Source organism: Panicum virgatum, chromosome 2N, assembly GCF_016808335.1.
Source record: "Panicum virgatum strain AP13 chromosome 2N, P.virgatum_v5, whole genome shotgun sequence".
Lineage (NCBI taxonomy): Eukaryota > Viridiplantae > Streptophyta > Magnoliopsida > Poales > Poaceae > Panicum > Panicum virgatum.
The window spans coordinates 20,842,662-20,865,053 of record NC_053146.1 but is presented as its reverse complement, the minus strand read 5'-3'; the positions used below and the strand labels follow the sequence as shown (position 1 = coordinate 20,865,053).

General features: G+C 46.1%; 3 protein-coding genes across 5 annotated transcripts; 2 read left to right on the top strand and 1 right to left on the bottom strand.

The window, feature by feature from the left end:
• Window positions 1-215: 215 nt before the first annotated feature.
• LOC120660021 (LYR motif-containing protein At3g19508-like) lies at window positions 216-9,057 on the top strand. Of its 2 annotated transcripts, XM_039938338.1 has the most exons (4): window positions 216-261; window positions 4,082-4,307; window positions 4,409-4,487; window positions 8,922-9,057. In XM_039938338.1, exons 2-3 carry the CDS (start codon window positions 4,116-4,118, stop codon window positions 4,475-4,477), a joined length of 261 nt encoding a protein of 86 aa, XP_039794272.1. In that variant the 5' UTR covers window positions 216-261; window positions 4,082-4,115; the 3' UTR covers window positions 4,478-4,487; window positions 8,922-9,057. The 2 variants fall into 2 exon arrangements, with proteins under 2 accessions (XP_039794272.1, XP_039794271.1); XM_039938337.1 differs by lacking the exon at window positions 8,922-9,057 and having other exon boundaries at window positions 220-261; window positions 4,409-4,884.
• LOC120660020 lies at window positions 6,109-7,798 on the bottom strand. 2 transcript variants are annotated; one of them, XM_039938335.1, is made up of 4 exons: window positions 7,528-7,798; window positions 7,343-7,445; window positions 6,842-6,954; window positions 6,109-6,440 (listed from the first exon to the last, which is right to left on the bottom strand). In XM_039938335.1, the coding sequence occupies exons 2-4, from the start codon at window positions 7,434-7,436 to the stop codon at window positions 6,363-6,365; spliced, it is 285 nt and encodes a 94-aa protein (XP_039794269.1). In that variant the 5' UTR covers window positions 7,437-7,445; window positions 7,528-7,798; the 3' UTR covers window positions 6,109-6,362. The 2 variants fall into 2 exon arrangements, with proteins under 2 accessions (XP_039794269.1, XP_039794270.1); XM_039938336.1 differs by having other exon boundaries at window positions 7,550-7,798.
• On the top strand, window positions 7,798-22,362 carry LOC120660017 (cleavage and polyadenylation specificity factor subunit 2). The gene is made up of 18 exons (XM_039938332.1): window positions 7,798-8,043; window positions 8,922-9,090; window positions 9,257-9,353; window positions 9,426-9,552; window positions 9,634-9,749; window positions 9,969-10,063; window positions 10,143-10,294; window positions 17,306-17,363; window positions 17,433-17,540; window positions 17,956-18,208; window positions 18,550-18,731; window positions 19,028-19,123; window positions 19,226-19,324; window positions 19,652-19,783; window positions 20,101-20,145; window positions 21,317-21,481; window positions 21,819-21,890; window positions 22,086-22,362. The coding sequence occupies exons 1-18, from the start codon at window positions 7,895-7,897 to the stop codon at window positions 22,182-22,184; spliced, it is 2,214 nt and encodes a 737-aa protein (XP_039794266.1). The 5' UTR covers window positions 7,798-7,894; the 3' UTR covers window positions 22,185-22,362.
• The last annotated feature ends 30 nt before the right edge of the window (window positions 22,363-22,392 follow it).

Genomic DNA, 22,392 nt, shown 5'->3' with positions numbered 1-22,392 from the left:
ATCTCAAATGAGTCTGGGATAGTTTTGAATACCAACAAATAAGATCAATAACTCAAAATAGAGAGCCAACAGAAAGGGTACATTTTTTTTAAAAAAATATTGATGCTGGTTTCATATTTTTTTGATTTAAATAAATTATTTATGAATTTACGCTGTCGCCAAATGGGCCGGGCCGCGAAATGGGGTAGAGTAGGCAGGCCAGCCTGGGAAAAGTAGTGCCCTTGACACTCTTTGCTTGAAGCGAAGCAGCAATCAGCAGCAGCTCGCCCGCGGTTTTTTCTTTTTTATATTAAAAAAATAAAATTTCAAAAATATATGTCCGTTTTGGAAAATTTCAAAAATATACCCCGGTCGCCCTATGGGGGGGCGACAGGGCTCAAATGTAATTTTTTTTCTTCAAATTTGCAACGAAGTCCCTGGAGAAAAAAAAAAGAGGGGGCCTGTCGCCCCCCCAACGGGCGAAGGCCCCTGTCGCCCACCCCAGGGGCGACAGGGTCCTGTCGCCCGTTGGGGGGCGACAGGGTACCTTCCCCCTATTTTCAACCCTGGCCACCATTCGCCGCCATTCCCTTTGTCATTTGAGCCTAAAAATTCAGGATAAAAAAGAGGGGTGAGGAGAAGAAAAGCGGCGAAACTCTGCCGAATTGCGTACTCCTGATCTACAGGTAACTTTCGTATGAATCCATTGATATTGTATAACAATTTAATTTAATTAGTGGATTAGCTGTATTAGATTTGGTGTTTTAGAACACTCGTTTAGTATTACAATTTCAGTACTATTACAGACTTTTTTTTAAAATTAATTATGAATTAGAATAGAATTATGAAAGTGCCTTATTGATATTGCAGCATAAGGCAATGACTGCCTCAAATTGTGGAGGATTTTCATGGACCGAAGAAAAATCTAATATAATACTTGATATCATGACCCATCTTGTTATCAGTAAGAAGTTGGATCCGTTAGCGGATGGTACGATAGAGATGGTGTTGTCCAAAGTAGTAGAGTTTAAAGATTTCACATTATTTCGAGGTATTACGACGCAAGATGTAAAGGGACACCTGATAGAACGTCGGAAGATATACATGAGAGTATGTGAACTAGCGAATCATCCTAATATCATTGGATTCTTACAAAGTTCTTCTAAGATATGGATGCGGCCAGAGGTGTATGAGATGCACATTAAGATAACTCTCATTCAGTTGTAATCCCGTCCGTCATTTCGAATCCATATTTATGAAACAGTAACATTGTTTTTTAATTATATGCTAGGATTACCCCGAGGACACGGAGTTGATTAACAAAACGATACCAAATTTCCGTAAATTGGTATGTATCTTCGGTGGTGGATTTATGCCGCAAACTAGACGAAGGAGGCGGATAAGATCTTCGGGTGATAGTACTTGGCCTGCGCAAGAACAGATGCCCGAAAGTTCGTCAAGTCATGTTGCACCACCTGCAGCACAAACTTGTGTTAACTGGGATGATGACATGGATGACTTCATGCCCCCCAAACCCTGGCCTCCAACACATGATGTTACTCCCCCTGTACATGAACCTAGAATCAGAAAGGAGACAAAGGAAAAGACAAGAGGTTCGTCAAGTCATGTTGCACCACCTGCAGCACAAACTTGTGTTAATTGGGATGATGACATGGATGACTTCATGCCCCCCAAACCATGGCCCCCAACACATGATGTTCATCCCCCTGTACATGAACCTAGAATCAGAAAAGAGAGAAAGGGAAAGCCAAGAGGTTCGTCGAGCCATACTACACCATCTTCAGCACCACCATCTGTCAACTGGGATGACGACCTAGATGATTTCATGCCATGATCTATAACATATGATGTTCATCGGTTTAAGATGTATTCGCATTTAGTATTGTTAATGTTGTATTATGCTTGTATGTATGTCTCGTACCAAACTTGCATTCACTGGACATGTACATAATGTCGAGTTTGAATCGTACTTAGTCGTAATGGAGCATCAAAGTATAAACATACCATCTATTGATTGTAATGGAAAATACGAGAGTGATCAGAGGCGAGCGTTGAAGTGTATAAATAAGCGGTCCACAGCTATCTCATTACAAATAAACATCAGAGATATCTAACCACCCCTATGGCATCGGACCCTCTTAGCCCTCTGCTGGGCACGGACATGGCACGAAATAAACATAAGTACTAAGAAATGCATTACGTAATGTGAACCACCAAATTTTACATCATAATACAACGATAATGAAACACACACCACACATGCAGTGGCATGTCAGAACCCGTTGCAAACTACGGTAAACAGATTCCGGACTAACCTAACATGCCTTAGGTAATTTAAAAAAAAACAGAACAAACACAATGATGCAGCATGTCACTAGCACTAGGGTAGTCCTAGTAGCCGTACCCCCACGTAGCAAACTGCGTTGAGCCTTCTCCGCAGTATCCACCCATTGCAGGTGGTGCAGGCGGTGGTGCCGGAGGCGCATGGCCCTTCTTCTTTTGACAAGGGCAGTTGCAGTAAGGAATAGTGTATGGTTCATCCTGTGAACCGGCTGCATTGCTGGTATCATCAACTTCGTCGTTTTTGTTACCCTCGCTCACTTCCTCATAATGGTTCACCTTGCATTCCAGATCAAAGATCTTTATCTGGAGGTACTCGATGAACTCCTGAACAGAATCAATTGGTGCATGATCTACCCACCTAGTAAAACCACAGTTTTCTGGAGTATCGGAAGACTGCAAAACAAATTTCATGTAAGGTGTCTCATTGAAGATAAAGAAATGAAACAACGGCGTGCCCTCTCTCGCTTTCTCTCCCTGTCAGCTTCACGTTCGGCCGCCGCCTTACGATCCACCTCCTCCATCCTCTTGCGGATCTCTTCTTGCTCTTTGTTGCGCTTCTCCTCTTGCTGTTCCTCGTGCTTCATTCGGCGCCAACGTTCTGCAGCCCATCTTGCTTTTTGTTCCACAATGTCCTTTGCCTGCTGCGACTGCACGGTGTCGAACCACTGCATAAAATCACAAAGAAGCGGAGGAGACTTTGTCCAACACAAGTTAGAATCATAACTCAATGTTAGGTCATAGAGAAAAATAGCGTATGTTGTCCTACTACCTTGGCCCGGTCTTTGCTATATCGCTTAGGTAGATCATATTCGTAGTTCTCACACATAAAGAACCTCATGCCGTAGTCATCTCCTAAAACCTCAGATTGCATGAACTTGCATAACGAACCGCAGAAGCACATTGACACATTAATTCCTTTGGGTACGGTGGCTTTACACTTGCTCTACGGAATGTAGGTTGATCCTGACGAAGACATTGAGGCTATAGTGTGGTGCGCCAAATAACAAACAATGATTTAAGCAATGCACATATCGTATACCAAATCGATGCTTGAAAATATAGGTACTGTTATAATTTTATTGTCTTATACTGCAATATCAATAAGGTACTATCATAATTCTATTCTAATGTATAATTATTTTATTTGAAAAAATCTGTAATAGTACTCAAATTGTAATACTAAAACAGTGTTCTAAAACACCAAATCTAATTCAGCTAATCTGCTAATTAAATTAAATTGTTATACAATATCAACGAATTTATACGAAAGTTACCGGTAGATCACAAGTGCGGAATTCGGTAGAGCTTCGCCGCTTCCCTTCTTCTCACCCCTCTTTTTTCTGGATTTTCTTCGATTTTTTGAGGTCAAATAAGAAGAGGGAATGAGGGGGAGGCTTATATAGGCGGCCTGACCCGGTCGCCGGGGGGGGGGGGGGGGGCGACAGGCCCCCCCTGTCGCCCTTAGGAGGGGCGACCGCCCCCCCTGGCGCCTGTAGGCCAGGCCCACTGGTTGGTCGCCCGAGGGGTGGGCGACAGGGGCCTGTCGCCCGTTGGGGGGGGGGCGACAAGCCCCCTCTTTTTTTTTCTCCAAGTACTTCGTTGCAAATTTGAAGAAAAAAAAATTACATTTGAGCCCTGTCGCCCCTCATAGGGCGACCAGGGTATATTTTTGAAATTTTCCAAAACGGTCATATATTTTTGAAATTTTAATTTTTTTAAATATAAAAAAGAAAAAACCGCAGTTCGCCCCGGGCCCCCGGCGGTGTGCGGCGATGCCGAACGCGGGGCTGCGCGCGTACCGCGAGGTGCTGCGCCTGGTGCGGCGGCTGCCGGCGGAGACGCGGCCCTACTACGCCGAGTACGCCCGCGAGAACTTCGTCAACTACCGTGACCTCTCCGCCGACGACGACCTCGCGGCCCTCCTCCGCCGCGCCTACGCGCACTCGTCATGGGCCCTCTCCAAGGTAGTACGGCCGCTTCGTTCTCAACCTCGCTTGCTTGCGTCCAAGTCCACCGCGACCGAGCTGTCATCTAAGCAAGCAGTGCTGGCCTGGCTGCCTTGCAGTACTCGATCGACGCGGAGAAGGCGGCGGCGCGGCTCAAGTCTCTCGGCGACGGCCACGCGGGGCGGTGACGCGCGCAAGGTGTTCGACCCTATGCCGCTCTACGCCTGAGGCTTCAGTTAGCCTTTAATTTTGTGCTTGGTTTGGCAGGCGCTTGCATTACTCCGTCTTGAATAAATCTGCTCAAGGTTTTGGTTGCTTTGATCCCGACTACAAGTTCTATGGCCAGATGCACACGTAGTTATCTTTGTCTGTCCGCCCTTTTTCAATTCATTTCAACTTTGCCGGCTTCGTGTTCGCCATCTTTATTTCCTTCGTGGTATCCAGCTACATGGATAACGTGCGCTTGAGCTTGATCCTGGACATGTTTATCTTGTGCATAAGTTCTGGATTGCCATATTCCGGATCATAGATGAGTATGTTAGGATGTCATTTTCTCCGTAACATTGTTTTTTATGAATGAGAAACAAGTTTTTGATGACTTTGGGACAAATGTTGGGGGGGGGGGATTCAAATTTAGAATGAAATTGTTCTAAAAATAGGGTACAACATCAACCAGAAGAAAAATTATTCAAGGAGAACAAACGTTGTTTAAGATGAACAAAAATTATATACCTATGTTTTAGGTTACTATAGGGAATCGGGACCCATCTCCGTAGTATTAGCCCTAGTAGATCGAGTACTCGTCTAAGTTTTAGGTTTTCCTATGCTGAGTTTTTCAGTGTTAGGATCCTGGAGTTCCTTCTTTCCTCAGGCATGACAAGAATTTTACAGCATAGCATCATCTAGGGCTAATGGTCACATTTTATATGCCCAAGGGTCATTTTGATCCATGCCACTCCAATTTCTTGAAGTTGGATTTCATGTTCAAAATCATGCCATTGAGTGGCATGATTTTGAACGTGACACCCAATTTCACGGAGTTGTGGTGGCACGAATCGAATTTTCCCATTAGTCTAGGGTCGTCTGGTTCTCTGCAATTGTGTACATACTATTATTAGTCTTGGGTTGTTTGGTTCTGTGCAACAACAATCGCTCTGTTCGGTTGGCTGTGGCTGGCAGCTGTTGCTGATTTATTATTAGAAAAGTATTGTTCGGCTGGCTGTGGCTGGTAGTTGGTGCTGATTTATTGTTAGAGAAAAATACTGCCTGCTAGCTGGTGGCTGATATTGATTTGGTGTGAGAGAAAAGTAATGCTGGTTGGCTGACAAGCTATTTGAACAGAGTGAATAGTAGCACACTCCGGAGATGGGAGACTCAAGCTGATTTTAGTGGACTTTTTCCACAGAAAAAAAACTTTGGATTGCAGAAAGATCGACTTAGCATTCAAAGGAATTGCTCAACATATAATCATCTAGGACATATAATGCTTGGGCCTGTACAACAGGCACTGAAAAACGGCACATTGGGGATGCTTTAACCTCATCTCTGTGACTTGTGTTTAATAAATAAATCATACATTTATAAAATATAGCGAGAACTCATTCAATTCAAGGTGAAAACGTGGTGGAACACATAAATATAACATTGCATCAGTTAGATCACAACAACCGGGCAGCTGCAACCACTGTTGTGATTAGAGCTAAAAATCAGTGACACAAGTAAATGCTTTCGTTGAATCAAACTACAAAAAGATCCAACATGTTATTTCTTTGTAAGACACCTTCAAAAAAAAAGATGATTGGAATGAAAATTAGTGAGATACATAAATGCCTTCTTTATTGGATGCAACAGCAAAAGGATCCGAGATGTTAGTATTTATCTGTAAGCCTTATCTTTAATTAAAGAACAAAAAATGCTAGTTAAAAGCGCAACTGGAAGCAGGCAAATGATACTTTACAGCATAGGATCAGCTGAGAGCGATGTTTCCTTGTATTTAGTTCACTGTCAAGCTAACGATCACAACAGTTAACAGAGCTGAAAAGTGCTCTTTAGAAAGAAACTAATATCCTAAATCTACTTCTTCCTATGCTTTGAGGTCTTCATTGTAATCAGTCTTGGTTCTTCAGGCATTTTGGCTTCCACGTTCTGTTCCTGTGAATCAGTATTAACATTTTGAGACACCTCATTACACATGCACATACAAAAAAAAGGTACCGCAGGGCTTCCAGGCAAAAACAGAATTTTAATACTGTAAAGCAATACATATAATTCCAGGATGAGAGAATTAACATCTTTCTCAATAACTGTTTCAAGTCAACTCATGATCCCGAACCTTAAACAAAACTAGAAATTGAAAAACTAGCTAGCAAGTATGTGTTGATGAGTGAATTCTTTAAAAAGTAAACTAGAGTCCAGCACACTTTCTTTTTTCACACAAATTGAACAATGATATAATCTAATAGATGCAAATCCAATTTTCACACAAATCTAATAGATATGGAGGAACACAGGGAGCTCTACAGGTAAGATTTTGGAAGATGAAATGTACCGACCTCCTCCCACTGTTTCTGAAGCTGCAGGAGTTCTTTACAGGATGCTATACACTTAGCATGGTACGCTGCAGCCAAATCTTTAATCAGGGCCTTCCTTTTGATTATCCCGACCACTTCAAAACATCAAGAAACTAGATGTCAGACCACTGAAAAGATTAAAATATTACTCCAAAAGCAAAGTTTTGATAAATTAGCAGTTGACAAACTAAAAGGTTTGGTGGATGCTCTTCTCGAGATAATGACAATTTCCAAGAATACAACTGAGCATCCAGTTTGACAACATTCTAATATCCAACGACACAGTCCTTACAGTAATAGTTTTCTGAACTTCCCTGGTACCAAAGAATAACCTACATAAAGCTAAAACTAATTCAATCTTCCATCAAAATTCCTCTGGCGAATTATTTCCTACGAACAAAGCAGGAACCAACCTACAGCTATACAAGAAGAATCTACCGAAACGAATCGAATAAGCCAGTCAATACGAGAACGCCCCCTTACTTCGGCTGGGATCGAACTGCTGCTCCTCGGATTTGGACCCGTTGGCCGCCGGCTCCCCACTTCCTCCGGCGGTGGCGGTGGCGGCGCCGTCCATCGGAAGCAGCTGCATAGAGATATCGCGCGAGTTAGGGTTTTGCCTAGATCCATCCAACCAGAGACACCACACGAGAGAACTTCAATCCAACCAAAAAAAGGAGCCGATCCGACCGGAGCAGAGGAGCTTCACTTCCTTGCGGATTGGGTAGCCGTCCTCTCAGGCTCTCACTGCTCGTTTGTTTGGTCGGCGCCGCCGGCGGCGAGGGAAGGGGCTCACCGCACCGGAGCCGGGGAACACGTGGGCACAAAAGGATTCGAGGGCCATACGGGCTTGAGTTTGTTCGGCCCAACACGGCCCACACCAGTTGACGCGCGGGGTTTAGGCAAAAGGTTCGCTGCTTGCCTGCTTCCGACTTCGAAGTTCGAACACACCCCACCCTTCCCCAGAAGGCGGAATCCTCCGCCTCCGCTCGCCGCCGCCGCCGCCGCCGCCGCCGGAGGGGGATATCGGATCAGATGGGGACGTCGGTGCAGGTTACGCCTCTCAGCGGGGCGTACGGGGAGGGCCCCCTGTGCTACCTGCTCGCCGTCGACGGCTTCCGCTTCCTCCTCGACTGCGGATGGACTGACCTCTGCGACACCTCACAACTCCAACCCCTCGCCAAGTACGCCTCGCCTTGTGCTCGTGAGCTTAGCTTGTCTTTGATTCTGTTGACTCTTGAGGGAGTGGTTCCCGCTCCCGACGCCACAGTAGCACACCTGTTCGACCAAATGTCTCCGAGAGTGAGACTGGAATTTGGCTGGCGCTGCGCTCAGATGCGGTGGTGATCTGATGCAGTGCGAACCACTTATCGGCCCAATTGCACGAATCTTGTGGGTAGTGTAAATTCTGGCTGATGATTGGTGCCTCTGCTTGGCTAGGATGGAGGCCCCTCGTGGTTTGTCAAGTCCTAGGGTTTTGTGTGCTCTAACCAGTGTGATTTCCAGCTTGTTTGGAAAATCGACCGATGACGAGTTTGTGCTCTCGTGCTTGTGTGTTAGGGGGTGAATGTTCACATACCCATACGAACATATGTGCAGGAATGTGCTTGGATGCGTGTCTGTCGCTGAATGACCTGTTATTTATGCAGCATTTTATATGCCTAAGGTGTAGTCTAGTACTTGCTCTAAACGTGTCTGCTCGTGCCTATTATTTCTTATAACAGGATGCAAATAAGCCTGATGATGTAGAAACATGACTGCAAACTTTGGCCTCCTTGTGTGCCACCATGTATACATGCTAATCGCCTTTGCATAGCCTCTCCAGTGACTTATGTACTGACCATTCATTTTGCTGCCACTTGTACCATTAGACATCTTACAGATGCAAGGATGCACTCGTACATATTTCTTTCCAAAATCCTCCCTCTGTAGTGAAGTAGAGGAAGTACTTTCCATTACTGCAGAATGCATACATGACATTTCTGTCAATGTGCTGTTGTCGTCGAAGCAAATTGAATGTTACTTTTCACTTACACTCATAAGGGCACTATATATGTTTCAGGGTTGCACCAACAATAGATGCTGTTCTTTTGTCACATCCTGACATGATGCATCTAGGAGCTTTGCCCTATGCTATGAAACATCTTGGACTCTCTGCACCAGTGTATGCAACAGAACCTGTGTTTAGACTTGGACTTTTGACCATGTATGATCATTTTCTTTCTCGATGGGTAAGCTTCTTGGGGCCCACTATTTCCATAAGGCGTATGATATAAAATCACACTCATTTACAATACCATACAGTCTCCCTCCCTCCCTTCCAATATGTTAAAGAAAACTGGACTCCATTTTTGTAGTCTATATCCATTCACAGTAGACCTGTACCTTCTTTTGCAGCAAGTCTCAGACTTTGACTTGTTTACTTTGGATGATGTTGATGCTGCATTCCAAAACGTTGTGAGATTGAAATACTCACAAAATTACATTTTGAACGGTCAGTAAGATCATGCTGTTACATTGTTTTAGCATGCCACACTGCATATGCTCACATAGCATCTCTTGGCAGATAAAGGTGAAGGAATTGTTATTGCTCCACATGTGGCTGGGCATCTTTTGGGGGGCACAGTGTGGAAGATAACAAAAGATGGAGAGGATGTTGTGTACGCTGTTGACTTCAACCATCGGAAAGAGATGTTAGATCCTCTCTTGTGTTTTCCAGTATAAATTTGGTGTTCTCTTTTGCATAAACTACTAGAATTATCTCATTTTTCCAGGCATTTGAATGGTACCGTTCTTGGATCTTTTGTGCGGCCAGCTGTTCTGATAACTGATGCTTACAATGCTTTGAACAATCAAGGCTACAGAAAAAAACAGGATCAAGATTTCATTGGTACGGCACTCAGCTCTGGACTTGCTTTTATTATTCTGTTTCTATAGATTTTTGCAATTTTAATAATATGCCTACGTGCTAGCCTCTACCTTAATGAATCATGATGAAGACTCATTGTTAGATGCTATAACTCCAAATGATATGTTCACCACCCTTTCCGGTTTATATATGTGATCATCCTAGCCACGGTGTTGTTTATTGCCATCATGTTTCATGCAGATTCATTAGTTAAAGTTCTGGCAAGTGGCGGAAGTGTGTTACTTCCTGTTGATACTGCTGGTAGGGTGTTGGAACTTCTTTTGATATTGGATAAGGTGAAATCTTTGATACTATCTCTAGACTCTTCCTGTTATTTCAATAATGTGCTAACTTTTTGTCTTGTATATATTGCAGTACTGGGGTGACCGGCGTTTGGAGTACCCTATCTACTTTCTTACAAATGTTTCTACAAGTACTATCGACTATGTCAAGAGTTTTCTTGAATGGATGGGTGATCAGATCGCAAAATCCTTTGAAAGCAGTAGAGCTAATGCCTTCTTGTTAAAGTATGGCCTCAAACAGCAATAAGTTCCAGCTAAAACTTTATTTGATTCTTTTTGTGCTACTAGCATAGATGCACGTGCGACACGCACGTGATTTAAAAAATCTAATTTGCTTTTAATTTAAAATTTCTTTTTATATCCGGTTTAAAAATATGTTGATAGATGGTTCTATAATATGTAACAAAGAACCCATATTATTCCTATACCATCATATCTATACTATAAAGATCGAAAACAATTGAAAACGTTTTTCACCCAAATTGGGTCCACCTTACCCCTCACGCTGGACCCACCTGTCAAGGTCCAAGGAGGTGGGAGGAGGTGGAGACCCATAAAAATTGAACGTTGGGGGATGTTTCTGCCCACAAGCGATTCTTTTTCTCACCCGGTGTTCCATACCCGCCGGCGCGTACCCGCTCGTCCCCTCGCCCGGTCATCTCGGCTCATCACCACAAGAAACAAATGGATTTCAGACCTTTGAATCACGTCCCTAGCTATGAACCATACGGATATGAATAGAGCGAGTGGAGGAAGAGAGATGGGAAGAGAAAGGATGAGAAGAGGATCAGATCTTGGTTTCGCGGGCTCCAGAAATAAATCGGAAGAGTCGAGGGCGGGAGCAGCTGGATTGGGGAAAAAAAATTTTGCGCGCGTAGTGGACGCGGGAGAAAGGGGAGGATTCGCACGCAGGCCACAACAGACGGGGGAGGAGAAGGATTTGCGCGCCGCGGGATGGGAAGGAGAGAGCTCCGCGCATAGCGGACCTGAGTCGAAGCCAAATTGCCAGAAGAATAGCTAGTAGATGGTGAGGAGGCCGGCGATTTAGCGCATCGTGATGTGTGCGAGATGAGCGACGAGAGTCGTTGGCTCGATTTTTTATGCACATTCTCTTTCCTCCATGTAGGATACATGCTGATGTGGACACCCAAATAGCTAGCTGACTCACCCTTGTTGCGGACTGTCACGGGCTAGGGATGGATTGGAGTTGGTAGGAGGAACACTGCGAAGATTGTATTCAAAGGAGGTAGGCGGCCGTGGCCCTGGACCTCGTCGGCGCGCCGGAGCTATGGTTGAAGCTCACGGCGCGGCAAGGAGGCAGGAGCCCAGGCCAATGTTCAGATACAATCTTAGATGCCAAAACTAAACACAGGTCATGACTTATATTGCGCCAAGCCTTGTAACAAACTTAGAAACAAACTAACCGAACCAATCTAATCTAAACCGACTCGGACTCTCCTATTGCCTTGGGGCGCCGCCTCTTGTACGTGAGTCTGACCATGACATCTCTCCCCCCTGGAGAAGCAGCTCGTCCTCGAGCTGAAACTTCGGAATTGCTGCTGGAATTCTTCAAGTAACACACAAGAACTGTCCGTTGCTGGAGCTCCTTTCCAACGAACCAAGAGGTCACGTTGTCCTCGCGCTAGGCGACTCCGAATCACCGACTCCGGTTCAGGCACCACCCGTCCATGCTGCAATGGAGGCAGTGATGGAATCTCAGCAGGAGGCGTACCATGAAAGGGTTTCAGCAATCCCACATGGAAGACATCATGAATCCGAGAACCTGCTGGGAGAGCTAACTTATACGCTACTTCACCAATGCGATCCAGCACTTGAAAGAGCCCAAAGAAGCGAGGACCCAACTTCCCATGACCACGAACGTTGAGGGAGGCAGCTGGCCGGTGTAACAAACGGAGCCATACCCACTGCCCCGGTGAAAACACCACCGGACGATGGCGCCGATCATAAACTGCTTTGTAATGCTGCTGAGCCTGCTCCAAACGGTCTCTGACCTCAGCCAAAAACTCATCCCTATCCCGCATAGCTTGATCAACAGCTGGTAGATGGGTATCACCATGTTCATAAGAACGAATTGTTGGAGGAGAGCGCCCATAAACCACATGAAAAGGGGAAGTTTTCAGAGATTGCTGGTAGGAAGTATTGTAACAGAACTCAGCCCATGGCAGCCACTCAAGCCAATTACGAGGACGATCTCCAGTAAGGCATCTTAAGTACATTGCAATAATCTTGTTGGCAGCTTCCGACTGACCATCGGACTGAGGATGAAAGGCCGAAGTAAACTGAAGCTTGACACCCGACAAACGAAACAACTCACGCCAGAACGAGCTAGTGAATACCGGATCACGATCGCTCACAATCGAAGTCGGAATGCCATGTAGCCAAACCACCTCAGAAAAGAACGCCCTTGCCACGGATACTGCTGTGTATGGATGAGAAAGAGCTATGAAGTGAGCTGCCTTTGAAAACCTATCAATGACCGTCAAGATTACTGATTTCCCATTCACTTGCCTAAAGTTTCCACAAAATCCATTGCCACGTCAGACCATACTGGAGATGGCACCTCCAACGGCTGCAGCAAGCCCCCTGGTTGCAGATGCTCACTTTTGTTGCGTTGACACACAAAGCAAGCACGCACAAAATCTTGCACTACCACCCGATCATTTGGCACATGAAAGTCAGCTCGCAGACGGTGGACAGTTTTGTGCACCCCTTCATGACCAGCTCCATGAACCGAATCCAGAATGGATGGCAGAAGTTCAGAAGATGGCGAGACAAAAATCCTTCCTTTGAACAGAATCAACCCGTCCACAATAGACCACTACCCCTCCTCTGATTGCATCACGCAGAGCCGAGAGGTTAGAATTCCCATTGATTTCCTGACGCAGCTGGTCAAACACCTCGAAGCGAGGCGCCGACAACGCTGCCAGCTCGCTGGAATGTTCTTCACGTCGTGAGAGAGCGTCGGCCACAACATTTAGAGAACCCGGTTTGTACTCCACCACAAAGTCAAACCCCAGAAGTTTGCTTGCCCATTGATGCTGTGGAATAGTTGTAAGACGCTAGTCTAGTAGGAATCGCAGGCTCCTGTGATCAGTGCGCACGACGAACCGACGACCCCAAAGATACGGCCTCCAATGACGAACAGCTTGGACTAGGCCGATCAGCTCTCGCGTTCATACGCCGCGAGCTGAGCGTGGCGAGGGGCCTGCTGAAAAATGCGACTGGACCGCCGCCCTGGTGAAGAACGGCGCCAAAGCCGGACCCTGATGCGTCGCTGTCGAAGTCTGTGCGCGTTGGTGAGGCCGAATGGCATGACGAGGAACTCGAACAAGCCCTGGTGTGTGCGGAACGCAGTCTTGTCGACGTCGTCGGGGTGCATCAAGACTTGGTGATAGCCGGAGCGCATGTCCAGCTTGGTGAAGAACCGCGCCCCGCGCAGCTCGTCCAACAGCTCCTCCACCACAGGGATGGGAAACTTGTCCTTGATGGTGGCGTCGTTGAGCGCGCGGTAATCCATGCAGAAACGCCATGATCCGTCGCGCTTGCGAATCAGCAGAGCCGGGGAGGAGAATGCCGACGAACTACGCCGGATAATGCCCAGGCGCAACATCTCATCACACTAGCGTTCAAGTTCGTCCTTCTGAGCGTGCGCGTAGCGGTATGGGTGAACAGCCACAGCGTCAGCTCCCGGTTTGAGGCGAATCCGGTGGGAGAGATGCCGCTCCGGAGGGAGTCCCTGGGGCTCGGCGAAGAGGGACTCAAAACTCCTCCAGGAGGGCGTCTAGCAGATCACTGTCACGACTCATGAAGGTCGCCGAGGTGAGGCCCGGTGTAGCGTCCAGGCCGCGCCAGGTGATGGAGCGCCCAGCTCGCGTGAAGCACATGGTGTGCCTCGCGAAGCCCCATAGTATCGGGCCAAGAGTGCCAAGCCATTGGACGCCTAGCACCATGTCGTACTCGCCCAGGGGAAGCGTGTAGAGGTCGACGTCGAATGCCTCGCCGTCGATGGAGATGTTCTGTGCAGGAGCCTTCCCTAGCGACGCGACATAGTCGCCGTTCGCCACGGTGACCGCCAGGTGCGGACAAGGCTGGAGTCGGACGCCCGCACGCTGCGCCAAGGCGGTGTCGATGAAGTTGTGGGACGATCCGGAGTCGAGGAGGGCGATCCCGCTGATGCCGGCGAGACACGCGCACTTTCATGGTCTGGCAAGCGCGCGCGCACGCCGGTGATCGCATGCAGGGAGATGCCTGGGTCGCCGTTCGCGTCCGTGCTTGTGGTCGCCTCCGCGTTCGTCTCCGTGTCGTCGAAGCCCACGATCTCGATGACGAAAAGCTTCTTGCACCGATGTCCCGCGACGAACTTTTCGTTGCAGTTATAGCACAAGCCCTCTGCTCGGCGCTGCGTCATCTCGGCTGGGGATAATCGTCGGCGAGGCAGGGTGGACGCGAGCGACGTGGCCCTGCCCGACCCTGCTGGCGCCAAGGACGCCGTGTCGCGGGGTGTTGCCGACGCGCGTGGATGACGGGGTTGTCGCTGCGGACGGAGCTCGGAACGAAGAACGCGTGCCCCTAGTGTGTCCGGGGTCGGTCGACGACAGATGCAGCCGTTGCTCGTATGCCCTGGCGAGCATGATGGCGTCGTCGAGCGAGGAAGGTCGGCATAGCGCGACATCCGTCTTGAGGGGGTTGACGAGGCCGGCGGTGTACATATGTACTAGCTGTGCTTCCATCAGGTCGGCGTCGCGGCACGCGAGGGCGAGGAACTTGTCGGTGTAGTCATCCACGGTGCCGTCCCGGCGTAGCATCATGATTTCGCCGACCGGGCTGTCAGTCATGGGCGGGCCGAGAGGCACGCGAGACCAGTGGTGGGGGTGCTGGAGTGGACGGCGCGAGGCCGCCGTCATGGGCGCGGCGGGAAGCTGGCTTGGTGCGCGGCCACCGCGAGTGGGTGGGATATGTAATAGTCACTCTCCTCCTTAGGGCACCACAGTGTATCGAGCCAGACTCGGTAACAGTGGGACCAAGGAACAAGTAGAAGGAGTGATCGGCAGTTGGTGCAATGTTGATCCAAAAATAAGGTGGGCCCTTCAACATGCAGAGCAGTAGTAGCATACAGAGAGAATGAGATAGAACATAGAAGCAAATCTGATGCATGCACCTCATTTTTTTATTCACTCTTATCCGGTAGTAAGACTACTACCCAGTAGTTGTTACTACCGATTCCCACAATGCTTCTTACTGGTAGCAAGGTATTCTTTATTCCTTCTTACCCCTTTCTTACCTCCCATTGCGGGTGCCCTTATGAAGCTCCAATCTGAGTCTATCTATTATGCAAACTTCTTCCCGTTTCATGCCATACTGTGTGTTCTAGGCTAGCTTGATAGATAATTTTTGCTAACAGCTATGTATATTTCAAATAGTGTTCAGACATTCAGGAATTCAGAAACTCTGAGTGTGTGGTTTGCTGTCCAAAGTTCAGAAATTCAGGAACCATGCTGTGTGCATGCGAAGAACACAGATCTTAAACCTTTCATGGCATTCGAATATACACAATTGCAGGTGATCAGTATGAGTCGGTTTAAATAATTAAATCAAACATACGAGGATGATTCTTTTAATGCCATCTTATTCCTACGAAATAGAATCTGCTGTCAGTGCCAAATGTTAAACCTAACCTTATCAATCGTGAAAAGAGAGGACAGAAGCCGTTGTTGCTTTGCACAGCGTTTGGAGCTTGTGGCGTAGGGGTCCATGAATCCATGGCCGCCGTCACCCCCTCATCCATCTCTCCGTCATTGAGTGCCGGAGTATCGATTGGGGGTGTGCGGCAACAGGCGGGGCGGGCTGCGCTCGGGGGTCCCACGAGCGAGTGCAGAGCCTGGCAAGCGCAGGATGCTGATGGGGGAGCCCAGGTGCTTCTCGTTGAGGTCACCGACGGCGGGGGCGGGGTCCACAATAGGCGGAGGTGACTGGGGCGCTGATGCCGAGCGGCAACAGGCGTGCGGACTGCGAGCTGGGGTCCCACGAGCGAGTGCGCAGAGCCTGGCAAGCGCAGGATTCCGACGGAGCCCAGTCGCTGCTCGGCGGCCACAATTGGCGGAGATGACCAGGCGAGGGGACGAGCGAGTACGCGCCGGCGGGTATGGAACACCGGGTGAGAAAAAGAATCGCTTGTGGGTAGAAACATCCCCCAACATTCAATTTTTATGGGTCTCCACCTCCTCCTACCTCCTTGGACCCTGACAGGTGGGTCCGGCGTGAGGGGTAAGGTGGACCCGATTTGGGTGAAAAACGTTTTCAATTGTTTTCGATCTTTATAGTATAGATGTTCACTATTTAAGTTCAAATATTAATACTCTCATTTGCATCTCTTGTAGTCACAATTTTATTATGTCTGAGTCGTTCTGCTGTTAGAGTTCTATCATTTGAGCCATACTTAAGTATCCTTTTTTAAGCAATGTTGCACCTCGGATTTTGGATATTTGTCTCGAGCGAACAGCTCTTTAATAAATAAATGAGTAAATTGCACCCCAAGTCCCCGAACTTGTAGCGAAGTTCCGCTTAGGTCCCCAAACTCTCAAATCGTCCATCTGGGTCCCTAAACTACATTAAGTGTTTCACGAGAGGTCCCAAACCCGCCACGCGTGCATCCGAAGCCGACGTGGCATGCCACGTGGTGCCACGGTGACGAATATTTGTAAAAAAGACCCTAAATTTCTTTATCTTCTCATATTTGGTCCTTTCTCCCTCTCTTCCTCCCTCTCTCTCTCATCTCTCACCAGCTCATCCACCGGAGCTGGCCACCGTCGCGCCGCTCTCCTGACCACCGAGGTGAATTGTATACTCGCCGGATACGGAGAGAGAGAGAGAGAGAGAGAGAGAGAGAGAGAGAGAGAGATTGGTGAGGGAGAGAAAGAGAGAAAGGACCAAATATGAGAAGATAAAGAAATTTAGGGTCTTTTTTGTAAATATTCGCCACCGTGGCGCCACGTGGCATGCCACGTCGGCTTCGGATGCACGCGTGGCGCGTTTGGGACCCCCGTGAAACACTTAATGTACTTTAGGGACCCAGATGGACGATTTGAGAGTTTGGGGATCTAAGCGGAACTTCGCTACAAGTTCGGAGACCTGGGGTGCAATTTACTCTAAATAAATTGAACTACTAAAGTCGATCTGATTCTACCATTAACTAAACTTCATGTTTCTGTGTTGCAGAAAGGTCACACTTATAATTAACAAAGAAGAGCTTGAAAAATTGGGAGGTACTCCAAAGGTTAGGGTAACATATTTCTCTGCTCTCCATCATACTGTTGGAACCTTGAGTTTAATGGTTATTTAGCAGGTGGTTCTGGCGTCAATGGCAAGTTTGGAGGTTGGCTTTTCTCATGGCATATTTGTTGAGATGGCAAATGAAGCAAGGAATCTAGTGCTCTTTACTGAGAAGGGACAGGTAATTTCTTATGCGTGGCATATAAGTCTAAAAGTCAATGCAGATGTGTTACTCTTGTCAGCAATCTTCTTGTGGTTTCAATAGCTGGCAATCCGAAATGACTTATCACGGGAACTGTTGAAGCTTCTAACTTATGACTGCTGACAGTTTGCACACACATATTTGAAATTTTCAGATATTGAAAGATGAATAGTTGCTCTTAAAGTGAAGGGCACATGAATTGAAGGAGTCAAAGGGGAAAGTAAATTAGATGCTAAATAGAACTTTTGTAATTTGTAGAACAAAATATATATGATTATGAAGCCTCAATTCCATGAAACTACGTCTTTTTAATCTTAATGTTCTTTTAACTAACAAACATAATTTATATACTACCTTTCTACAATTATCTGACTAGATAATATTTGCTCTCCAGTTTGGTACACTTGCTCGAATGCTTCAAGTGGATCCACCCCCCAAAGCTGTGAAGGTCACTATGAGCAAGCGAATTCCTTTGGTGGGTGATGAGCTAAAAGCTTATGAAGAAGAACAGGAAAGGATAAAAAAGGAAGAAGCAATAAAGGCTAGCCTTGTCAAAGAAGAGGAACTAAAGGCTTCGCATGGACCGAATGCGAAGGCTTCTGAACCAATGGTCATTGATGCAAGTTCATCTCGTAAATCCGCCAAGGGTATATTGCATTTTTGTGAACTTTGCTGGTCAATCTTCTTCAGAACTTACCACACATTGATTCTTAAATATATGTCATCTTCTGAAAACAAATTCTAGAGTACACTTGCTGTTTCTTTGACCCTACTCTAATTTTTTCTGCCTTTATAGCATTGACCTGATCAAGTTCAATATCCACATTCATGATTGTTGACTGTATTCAGCAGCCAAGATGATGATAGTTACAATAACATAACTTCTGTTCCATTTAGATTCCCCAAACTTGTGTTATTATGTAAGTTTTAATATTTGATGTGATATGTTATGTATAGTTGACTATCCTTTACTTTGTGATACTACCAGCCGGTTCACATTTTGGTGGGAACAATGATATTTTCATTGATGGATTTGTCCCTCCTTCAACCAGTGTTGCTCCAATGTTTCCCTTCTTTGAAAATACTGCTGAATGGGATGACTTTGGTGAGGTCATTAATCCTGATGATTATACGATGAAACAAGAAGAAATGGATAGTACTCTGATGCTTGTAAGTTTGTTTATGCACCCACTATGCCTCTTGAGTTTTGACAGATGGTCATTTGTAATTAAACTGACTGTCATGTAATTCTTGCTCATTATTAGTTAAGTGGCATGACTGACTCATATGGTTCAATTGAATACTTCGGTAGTTCTGTTGGAAACTCTATGCATTCCTTCATGATAGTTGAAAGATGCTTTAAAGTATAACTGGAAATACATGGAAACCTTTTTGCCATCTTTGGACTAAGAAGAAACTCAAGAATAAATCATTCTTGGTTCTTACGTGCATATCTTATTCTCCAGGGTCCTGGAGATGGTTTAGATGGTAAAATTGATGATGGCTCAGCACGCCTGCTTCTTGATTCAGCACCCTCAAAAGTTATTTCCAATGAGATTACAGTAAGTTTTTCCTCTTTGTTTTCCTTCATTAGTCTTTGCGTCAATTGCAGAGCTAGCTATATGTCTATAACATGTGCTCTGGTATACTGAAAATTTTTCCAGGTTCAAGTGAAATGCTCATTGGTTTATATGGACTTTGAAGGTCGATCTGATGGGCGTTCTGTGAAGTCAGTTATAGCTCATGTGGCTCCACTGAAACTCGTATGTGAGTTTAATTATAGATACTTTTTTATCTGTGTGGTTTTGTTTTTTCAGGTTTAACTAAAGCATGCTCCTTTCTTGGGCATTTTGCGCATTTAGTTTATACTTCTCCATACCTGACACCATAGATGGTAGATTATGTCATATATGCATTTTCTACTGTTGACACGCCACAGCAAAACTTTATTTAAATTATAAGTGTCTATTGCTTCTTGTTTGATTAGTTACAAGATTTGAGTGACCTGCAATTGTTATGTTTGTGGTCAGCAGTTGCTCTGTGCATAGAAAATTGCTATCTCATGCTAAAGCATGCATGACTTTTTGCAGGTTCTGGTGCACGGATCAGCGGAAGCTACTGAGCATTTGAAAATGCATTGTTCAAAGAATTTAGACTCACATGTTTATGCTCCTCAGATTGAGGAAACAATTGATGTAACATCGGATTTATGTGCCTATAAGGTAAGCATTTTAACTGCAAACTCATTTTAAAGTACTATAAAGTAGAAGGCTTAGGAGGTCGTTAAGGTCAGGCAACCTAATACATTAATGTGCTGCTTGTCTGATGGCTGGAGCAAGTAGAGGCAAAACCAAACCCCTTTCACATACGAATTATTCAACTTTAAGTTATTGTGCACTGTCGATCTTTTTGTGGGCAGCAGTAAGACCCTTGTGTGCATGCCATTATTTGTTAAGCTAGGAGCCTGTGTCCATGACATAACTATATCATCAACCTTCCATTTTGCAAACTTTTTGATGTTTGTGCTGTCTTGTCTCAGGTCCAACTTTCGGAGAAGTTAATGAGTAACATCATTTGTAAGAAGGTATGAGCTATATTTCCCTAAAGCATTATGTTTCATTCTTTCTATTGCTCTTAACAAACTCAAGAAGCTTTGTATGATAATCTAACGGTCGAAGTTCTCACTTTGTATAGTTTAGCCCCAAACTTTGCAAAATTGCAAGTTCTTAAAACACTGCACTGGAAATTTACCTCTTTAAGCATTGAAATCTTAACATACTGCTGCTTCCGATCTTATGTGCCATATTGTAGAGGCGAAGGGGCCTGTAGCATAATGGTTACAGTGACCTTAGTAGCATTCAGGTCAGTTGCTGGTTCCCTGGTCGGCATGAATGAACCAACAGTGACATTTCTCGGCCGGGCTCCGGTTGAGTTCTTCTTAGTGATACCATGGGGGCCCCCACCGGCTGATTTATTTTTGTAGTGTTTCTTAAATCGGTTGCTAACTGTAAATAATATTGAATTAGTTGAATTCATTAGTCAACTTTGAAGGCCTCGCATGCCAAAATATTGTCCATCTGTCATGGCCCATGACATGACATAAGATGCAGTGCAAGAGTGAATGCGTACTGGAGTGGATTACATATTTGATGTCATTTACTTTGATGTTTGTTCATTATTTCCAGTTAATCTGTAAGTGGGCCCAGGTAGCCTGGTGGGGTATCTTCTAATAAGCCAGTGATGTAATAGGCTTGGGGGGTTGGGGGGGGGGGGCTGCAGTCCAGGTCCAGCCCAAGAGCGCCTCTGTCCTCGCAGCTAAAGAAAGAAAATGGCTCAAGAGATCAGCACTAGCCCAGACACGGAGTCATCAGGATGCATGCTGAACATCTCTATTAGCTTCCGTTGCCTGAGTGTTCTTTTGGATAGAGAAAGATTGGCAGTTCAACCGGGGCCTGGGACCATTCTGGCTCCACCCCTGTATGAACTTATCCAAAATGTAAATCAGGAAGAGGAATCCTTCCTCATTCCTCTCCGAATTCTGTTGCTCGTTGTGATCGTCACACGCCTCAGCTCATCACCAGTGGGAATGGGTGTTACAGAACCCACCTCGTTTGAGTCGGTAGTTATAGATTCTTTTTTTAGGCAAGTTACCATGTTCTTCATCCTCGAAACTTGAATCAGCTAGTTACTTTGTCATGAACTTGCTTCACTATGGATCATCATTACAAAATCATTAACACTAACATGGACTGCAGTTGGGTGAGCATGAAATTGCTTGGGTGGATGCAGAAGTTGGAAAGGAAGATGAGAAGCTTGTTTTGCTTCCCCCATCGTCAATGCCGCCACCCCACAAGCCAGTTCTTGTGGGTGATTTAAAATTGTCTGATTTTAAACAATTTCTTGAAAATAAAGGTTGGCAGGTAGGTTTGTTGCATTCCCAAGTCTTTGATCTTCTACTGTACTAAATGACATTTTCAGTACTTTCAGTTTTAGGAGTGGACATGAGGAACATTTTATTTATTATAAGTAGGATTGATCAAATGTGTTGAAGACCTGGGAGGGCATTAGTATGCTGAGAAGAAACTGAAGCTGGCAACTTTCACTATTTCTAGCATACTGCTGGATATTAGATGGCACTTGTCTGCTGCACAGTCTGTTTACATTGCATAGCCTATAGATGTTAGTGGGCAGGGCTAGCTAATATCTGTTGGTGTACACACTATACTAAAGCCATTGACACCTGTCACTGTTGCACAGGTTGAATTTTCTGGTGGTGCATTACGATGTGGCGAACACATCACGGTGCGCAAGATTGGTGATTCCCAGAAGGTAACTGTACCTTCCCTTCAGGAGTGTTTCCCACACTTGGATCTGCTGCGGTTGTTCATGGATGATGATCCAGATTCCAGAACTCCAGACTGTGCATAGCAAAGCGACACTTCGAATTCCTGTGGATGCTTCCGCTCCCATGGAACCTCAGTAGGCACACGCTTACGCAGCTATGCATTTGGTGTTGTGTTGCAGGGCAGCACTGGTTCTCAGCAGATCGTGCTCGAGGGCCCTCTGTGCGAGGACTACTACAAGATCCGGGAGCATCTCTACTCGCAGTTCTACTTGCTGTGAGGCCGACCGTGCGGGTGCTCCAGTTTAGGGCCCGTTCCGGATGGGGAACGAGGGTCGGAATTGATCCAGGCATCGGTACCTAAGTAACCGAACGAGGCCTTATCCTGGTACGTCGCTGCAACGCAGTCGGGTTGTGCAAGTGATGAGTGAATGGACAGGCAGAAGCTGATGTTTGGGGGGGGGGGGGGGGGGGGGGGGTCCGGGAGCC